The sequence below is a fragment of the Lepisosteus platostomus genome, chromosome 15 (genome assembly GCF_059453375.1).
Source record: "Lepisosteus platostomus isolate fLepPlt1 chromosome 15, fLepPlt1.hap1, whole genome shotgun sequence".
Lineage (NCBI taxonomy): Eukaryota > Metazoa > Chordata > Actinopteri > Semionotiformes > Lepisosteidae > Lepisosteus > Lepisosteus platostomus.
In genome coordinates this window covers 13,792,329-13,800,578 of record NC_142625.1, presented here as the reverse complement: position 1 = coordinate 13,800,578, position 8,250 = coordinate 13,792,329, and the positions used below count along the sequence as shown (strand labels likewise).

The 8,250-nt window shown below is 49.0% G+C and overlaps 1 protein-coding gene across 4 annotated transcripts in view; it reads right to left on the bottom strand.

Moving 5' to 3' along the window:
• Positions 1 to 241: 241 nt before the first annotated feature.
• The window catches only part of LOC148648018 (disks large-associated protein 4-like), a 252,800-nt gene continuing 244,791 nt past the window's right edge, over positions 242 to 8,250 (bottom strand). For 3 of the 4 annotated variants that reach the window (XM_088608348.1, XM_088608352.1, XM_088608351.1), the window contains 2 exons: positions 5,091 to 5,243; positions 242 to 3,168 (listed from right to left, as the gene is read on the bottom strand). In XM_088608348.1, the coding sequence (XP_088464474.1) occupies positions 2,950 to 3,168; positions 5,091 to 5,243 (372 nt within the window). In that variant the 3' untranslated portion in view covers positions 242 to 2,949. Of the gene's footprint in view, positions 3,169 to 5,053; positions 5,244 to 8,250 lie in introns of all 4 variants that reach the window. The other variant, XM_088608349.1, reaches the window with a different exon arrangement.

The following is an 8,250-nucleotide window of genomic DNA, read 5'->3' as shown; positions in this document are numbered from 1 at the left end:
ATTGAAGATCCTTTAATTATTAAACGACCCAATTCTGAGAAACCCAATTTTCTCATTTCTATCCCCTACATTCTATTTTGAATAACGGTATCAGCTAAGCAATTCACTTTTCTCACTAACAAAGTTACTGCAATGTCAAAATGGGCAACCTGAACAGAAACCACAAAACCTTTTTTTTTAAAAAAAAAGCCAAAACAAAACCCCTCAACAGGAAGAAGAATGATACTACAAGTCATGACAATGGTGTGTAAAATAATGGATTTTTAATGATTTCTGCAGACAATGGAAAAGGTAAATGTGTAGGTAGTTTGGATTTGGAGTGCAAATGTGACTGCGGATTGTCCACCCATTGAAAGATGGCGAGAGAGTGTAACTACAGGACACCCTCCTCCGTCCACCAGTCGTGTTCATCCCCTGCTGACGCGCTGCGAGCCCAGACCCGCATTCAACAGACAGGGAGCGTTTCGGCACAGAGCAGGGAGGGACGTGCGGTTCTGAAAGCCAGCCAGCAGGCGGAGCCCTCACTCCACAGGAAACACCATTCAAGCTAGTGGTCATTTCAATTCAAAACCAACAGGGCATGCCCATGAGCACGGACACGAGCGTACAAACGCAGAACACGGTTTGTAAGGATTATCCAAGGCTGGCTCAAGGATGAGTGCCGTTTTTTTTTTTTGCATTTGTAGCTGAAGATCCGGGTGGCTGTGCTTGCAGCTCAGGACTTAAGTTTCATTTTAAACATGTGAAGAAAAACGTATTCTATAACAAATATTGTAATACAGAGGGAATGCTTTTACATCGTTTAGGACACCTTGCATCAGTGATGTAATAATATGATCTTCTTGCAACAGGGTTACACAGCAGCCTAAAGAATTACAGCAACATAAAATAGCGGTCAGAAAAAAAAAATCTAATGTCAAAATAGATAAGCCTTTCAAAGATAAGCAGAGTAATTTTTAAGCCAGTCCGATTGTGAGAGGATGAAATCGTAATTTCCACCTGATGCCTATGAACTTACTCAGACTTGGGAGGGGACTGTAAAGATCTGTGCAATTCTCTGCAAGAAATTTCTCGCACTCCAGGAAAGAACAGCTGGACCAGATAGCCGAATCCTGAGGCCTCTTGACCGCTGTATAGGATGGAGGACGATCAGAGCACAAGATGGGTCAGCCAGACATGGAGAACGCCCACAGACTGTGTCCTCGTATTTTACAATCTAATGAACAGCCATGGCGTTTCAGATTTGCCGACGTCCCGAAAAAAAAAAATCAATGAAAACAGGACGGATTCCCCCCCCCCACCAGACCAAACTGATACCACTGTCCTTGGCAGTTACATGAAAACAGGCACACAGACTATTGTTCACAACAAACTGGGATTTGGACAGCTGTCCACCGATAGGCCACTGTTTAAGCCTGTCCCGTCTGCCTTCTCCAGCTTATTAAAACACGATGGTGCCGTCACAAGAGCAGCCTGGGGACAGGCCGAGTCTCAAGAACCTGCGTTTCGGAGGTCGTGCTTCACACTCGTCCTCAGAGCGAGGGAGGGAAACCTCTCTGAAGCAAAGCCCTTTCCCTACCACTGGGAGCTGAGCACAAAGCTGCCAATGAGCTAAGACAATACTGACGATTAACAGCCATCGCGAACAGCTCACGCAGTGGGGGAGAAAAAAAAACAACAGAAAAAGATTCCGACGTTTGTTAAAGCACTTATTCAAGTCTCTGTGTACTGCTCGCTCATGCTGTTCGGGATTAACGCCATCACTGCCCGCCCCACCCTGGAGCAGGCCTGAGCGGACGCGATTTCTAGACTGGGAGTATCGGGGCAGGAGAGACGAGATGAGCTTATACGGCCTGCGGGAGATATAAAAAGAGGAGCTCAAAACCCAAAACGTGTTTTGATAAGCTGGAGAGAGAGAGAGAGCTCGTCAGCGGTGGGAGACGTTACAACTGTGAGAAGACCAGATGCGACACAGGACGAGGACCTTGTGGCACGCTCTGGGGCCAGGCTTTTCGGACACAGCTGCTGGGGAGGGGGGGGGGGGGGGGGCGGTGTGTGTGTGTGTGTGTGTGTGTGTGTATGTGACTGCGCGGGAATCAAAATCCAAACCCATTTCCCTGGAACCACAGGCCCAGGCTGGACGAGGGAAGAGGCAGCTTGCTCAGGAGGAGAGGAAAAGGAAACGACGTCAAGATGGGCCAAAAATCCGGGGGAGGACAGAGAGGCCAGAGGATGACGCACGAGGGGCGGGAGATGGAAAGGGAAACCGCGGGGCGGAGACGAGGAGGCCCCAGCCGCCCTCGGGTCCGTCCCTCTTGCGTCGTCGCTGGTCTTTCATCCGAGCTCTGCCCCCCCTCCCCCAGAGTTACCGACTCCCCCACCCAAGGGTTAAGGAACAACCTGATCCCGGCCTCCGGCAGGCGGCCACACAGCAGAAAACAAAGGAGGAGGAAGACGAGGAAGACGAGGAGCGACGCGGAGCAGCGCGCGGGGTGCGAGGCCTGTCAGGGGTGGAGGGCGTGTGCGAGTGAAGTTTGGGGCCAGAGTGACGCGTGTGCACGTTCGTGCGCGACGTCGGGGCGCGTGTGTCAAGTCGGGGGACTGGAGTGTCATGTGTCCACAGTCGGGGGGGGAGTTTGGGGTGCCGGAGTGATGTGTGAAAGAAGGGCGGATGTCGGGGTGCACTGATGCATCAGTCCAAGTGGTAGAAGATCTCTTATCCAAGGTATTATAACATTAAGACAGTTTGATATAGTTTAGGAGATAATATTAATCGTAATAATAATAATCCTCCTCCTCCTCTCAAAGTCTGTTGAGGTTTCCCATGGCAGCCGTGGAAACGGAGTGTTTCTGCGTTTTGTTCTCCCCGTTGTTCCGGTCGCTGTCTCTGCTGCCACCGGGACCCGCCTACCCCCCCCGTGTTCCCCGGGCGACGCCCGCGCGGCCGCCTCAGAGACGCGTCTGGGCCTCGGGCACATAGATCTCGATGCTGTCAGCGCTCTCGGTGGCCGAGTTCTGCCGCACAGAGGCGGCCCGCTTGGCGGCCATCAGCCTCTTGCGGGCCTCCTGCCGCTGCTTGTCCGAGGAGGGGTCGCCTTTGTCCCGGCCAGACGCGGCCTTGGGCTTGGAGGGCTTCTTTGGCACCGGGGGCGGCTGTTTCTTCTCCTCCTGCGGGCACGTGGGCGCGTGGGGAGAGAGGGAAAGAGGGAGAGAGAAAATATGAGAGGCTGTAACGCCAAGCTGTCAAACTACATGGACCCCAACTCTGGTTCTCCGGCCCGGATTAGTCTTCTAATAGTCATTTCAGAAAGAGGAGAGCGGTACCTACACCCACACAGAGAGCCTGGCCGCTATTCCAGCCAGTAGTTCAGGGTTAGTGGGGTTCCAGTTATTGGAGATCTCGAGTACCCAGAATCTGTGCACACTGGGAGGACTAGGGTCGAAGGGCAACACATCAGACCCCCATTATTCTACCACATCGGAGCCTTTGCTCCAACAAAACGATAGCACTACCACCTGAATACAACCTTCCCGTTTCCTGACCCACCCTGGTTTTAGATCCCTAAATCGGACGGGAGAGCAACACAGCTCGTTCACTAGCCCAGCTCCGCTGTCCGATACGGGACAGGAAGAGCAACAGGAATCCCGCTGCTGGGAAACAGCCGCATCTCCAATTTCCGCCGACTGCGTGCTGCTGGGTACCGTCAAACATGGTGATGATCGGGGTGGGCTTTTTAGAAGGGATTAATTGCAAATGTGGCAGTTTAAAAAAAAAACTACATTTGAAGCAGGGACATATTTTACATTTTAAATGACTTGGGTCTTTTCAGTCTGTGGGGGTGACCCTTGATACTGCCGTCATCATTGCTATTAAATCTTCATTCACAGAGACGTCAGTATTGGCATACCTTCCCCGAGTAAGGTAAGGAAACTTAGAAGGGCTATTACAGACAAACCTGTTAAATAAGCATAATTTAAAACGATATAATTTCATATTCAGGGGCAGATGCACATGTCCATATCAAGTTGTGCTTTGTGCACACTGCTGTGCAAACGTCTTGGGCATCATAGACACAATCAGAATTCTATTGTAGGAGCATCAAAAAAAGATTTAAATCGTCCTCTAATGGTTTCTGATTATGCAGGCTTTATTGATACTGCTTGGCTTCAGATGAAACCAAACCTGCCATTTAGCAATCATTAGTTCATATCGATCCAGATCTTTCAAAACAAAATTCAGAAGTAGCACGCTAGGTAATCCATAACACACAGGTATACGACAGGCTTGTCATTAACGATATTTGTTTCTCTTGTCTACTCATCCATGAAGCTAAAAGGCAACCTTTTATACTACAAAATACAGATCTAGGAGTTCGCTTAAAACTCCAAAGTTCAAGCAGAAGATCCGGACAGAATTGTGATCCTGCGTAAAGGACAAAAGGAGAAAATAGCAGAACAGCGCAGAAAGACTTTTACACAGCAGTGTATATGATGTCAAAGAGGTTATGGACAGCTGTTTCACCCTCATCAGAGTGACAGCTGTATTTTAAACAGTGAAATGGGCTTATACTGTACATGGATGCATCAAGGAACACCTTTCTGGGGTACTATGTTTTTAACAGCATGCTTCAGTGGCCATGGGGGTGAGAAATGGTGTGAGTCAATATTCACACATCCCATCATGCAAGGGGATTTCCGCTTGCCTTGAAAACACTGTAACCGTGAAAGGCGAACCTTGCAGAACCTACAGACGGAGAGACACAGCATTCACTCCATCCCAGCTCTCCCCCTGTGTCATGCCAAGTCTTTGAAAGCAAAGCACATGAAAGGAAGGGAGTCCCCCAGCGGGCATGCACAGCTCTAGCTACACGGTGGCTTCTGGGAATGAACATGCATGCTCAAAGAGGCTCTGCTGAGCCCCGAGAGTGACAGCGCGGGGGTGGGAGGGGGAGATGGGGCGCAGAACCTCTTTGGGGTGACCGTGGCCATGCATGTGGGCAGTGTGCGTGCCCCTCTCTGCGGGCCGGCAGTGGCAGTACGGCGGGTTCCCTACCCCGGCCTGGGCAAAGTGCCTCGGGGGGCGGCAGTACCTTCCTGTCCATGGCGTCGGCCAGCTGCCAGTCGTTGGTCTTCAGGTGGTAGAGCTCGTCGAACTTCATGCTGATGTCCTCGATGGAGAGCTGGAGCAGGTCCCAGAACCCGGCCAGGTCCTGGGCTGTGGGTCGTGGGTTCGCGTTGACATTCTGCCGAGAGAGGTCAGAGGTCAGGTGTCAGAGGTCAGGGGTCAGGGGTCTAGTCAGAAGAGGCCAAACAATGACCGAGAGCTGGACAAGATTCAAAGAAAACTAGCTGATGGGCTTGCGACGTATTTGCCTCGGTTATTCCCCTTCGAAGAGTAAGAAACATTTCTTCATGCTAACACTTTAGATTAATCCGGTCCCTGATTTTTCAAATTGTCAAGACAGACTGAGGCCAACAGGGGTGAGAGGACCTTTAGGGAACGGTGATCACAATATGGTGAGGTCTGAAGACCATTTTGAAGCTGCAGTGGTTAATCTCAAATCAAAAGTTCACAAATTCAGGAAAAATCTAACTTTGAAGGAGTGAATGAGAAGTGAAAAGGGAGAGTGTTGAATTGACAGGTTACAGACATTCAGCTTGAGGCACAGAACGGATTTCAAGATCGAAAGTAAATCAAAATCTGGAAAGCAATGGCTCAAAGTGTTATATTACAATACCTAAAGGAAAAACACTTTAGAAATGGATTACAAATCATCAGACCCAGTTAAAACTGTATAATGAATTACAAGCACAGGTAAAAGGGATAACAGATAAGAGGGAAAGGGAAATTGCAATGGAGGCTAAAAGATGTTCTTTCAGGACTGATGTATTAAATGAGATGATGACTTAGGAAAGTTTCAAATGAGAGGTGGACAAATAAAACAAACTGCTCCTGTAGGCTTGATAATTCCTCTGCTATGGCAGATACACAAGCAGAAAAAAAAACCCAAACACCTAATTAACAATCAAACATCAAAATACACATTCTGCTCTTTTAAGATGCCTTCAAGGTTGGATCATTAAATACATGTCCACTAGATGGTACTCTCACAGCTCCTCTCGGTCCAGCTCGGAGCAGGGTTGTCAAACAAATGAAAAGGTCTCTTAACTCAAAGCAATACATTCGAAAACAAATAAAAATAAGAACCCGAGAACCAGCTTCGAACTGAGACAGTGTTATAGACAGAAGACAACGTGCAAGAACCAGACACAAAAGAGCTTCTTGTCTTGTGCAGCATCCAAGATCTGACAAGTACCAGTATTGTACAGGGAAATATCGCTCCCCTAATTACTCGTCTCTTTCTTTCAAGTGTAATTATTCTGCTGGTGTCTCCTCTCCTGGCCAGCTCAGATCCAGCTGTACACTCGGAGAGCAAGCTCCTATAATCATTTGTCATCTCCTGCTGGCTTGAAACCCATCCAAGAACGAAAGACACAGTTATTATGTTAATTCCATTGTTAACAGCTTCACAAGTGGGACTGCTCCTTTGTGCTGAAACCGAAATGCCAGGAGTCAGAAATCTGCAGGAGTCACCAGTATGGGAAGAGGCCTTTCTAGATCTCTGGAGAATGGAGAAGGCTGGAGAACTGGCATCGCTCAAAGACTGATCAAGGTTTTGCCGAAAAACCTTGTCTGAATGTCTGTTAGTGTGCTGAATGTACATCCCTGGTATTTACCCCCTCCGCAATCAATTTTCTCATCTGCACCCACACTGGAGGGACTGAAAAATAAGCAGACAGCTGTTTGATGTCTAGTCTGGATGGGAACACAGTCTGGATGGGAACTCTGCTCATCCCAGTGACTAAGTCAACGCCCCAGGGCTACTGCAGTCCAAACACATCTAGTGGTCTGTGTTTTACAATGGTATACAGCTCTTTAAACTGGAACTGGGATTCGCTACGTTTTCACTATATTCCAATTTAATAAAACAAGAAATGCACTTTGAGCGCAAGATGTTTTATAATGATTAACCAGAAGGATTTTATTGTGGCGAGTTTATCCAGTTCATACACCTCTGTTCGGCCGAAAGGCCTGGTGAAAATGAATTGCCTAGTCCGTGACTCTTTTCATCCAGGTGGGCTGCGAGCTGCAGGACTGAAACGCGCGTGGAACAGGCGGTGGGATTAGCCATCAGCCTCGCTTGTGATCCGTGTTCAAGAGACTGAGGCAGGGGTGCCAGCGGTGGACAGATCGCGAGGAGCAGCTTTCACTTTGGAATTCGCAGAGTTGGAGTTTAACCGAGAAAGGGAAAAAAAAAAAAAAAACGGCCAATGGCAGGCTTAAGAGGATGTTGTGTGGCACAAAATAAACACTACAAACGTGGAACTCCAAGAGCAGCTGACAGGAGACAGTCATTTTAGCCTTGTGAGCTGAAAGCTACTCCTTCCACTGCTGCAGCTGCACTAAAAAATTAAGCGGTCACACGCAGGACTGGAAGGGAGAACTACAAAGAGCAGAGGTCGAAATCCACAGACAACAGGCCAGAGATTCCTGTCCTGTCTAGGTTGGGCAGGGAAGGCTGGAGGAGGAAGAGTGAGAGTGGGAAGAGAGAGGAAGGACGGGGAGCTGGAACAAGAAAGCGAGCCCGTGTCAGAGGGGTACAGTGATAACAGTGATCAGCAGCCATATCACCCTGCAACTCACAACTGGCAGCCCCACTGAAGCTCAGCAGGTGTGAGCCTGGTCACTACCTGGATGGGAGACCTCCTGGGAAAAACTAAGGTTGCTGCTGGAAGAGGTGTTAGTGGGGCCAGCAGGGGGCGCTCACCCTGCAGTCTGTGTGGGTCCTAATGCCCCAGTATAGTGATGGGGACACTATACTGTAAACAGGCGCCGTCCTTCGGATGAGACGTAAAACCGAGGTCCTGACTCTCTGTGGTCATTAAAAATCCCAGGGCGCTTCTCGAAAAGAGTAGGGGTATAATCCCGGTGTCCTGACCAAATTTCCCATTGGCCCTTACCAATCATGGCCTCCTAATAATCCCCATCTATGAATTGGCTTCATTACTCTGCTCTCCTCCCCACTGATAGCTGATGTGTGGGGAGCGTTCTGGTGCACTATGGCTGCCGTCGCATCATCCAGGTGGGGCTGCACATTGGTGGTGGTGGAGGGGATCCCCATTACCTGTAAAGCGCTTTGAGTGGAGTGTCCAGAAAAGCGCTATATAAGTGTAAGCAATTATTATTAT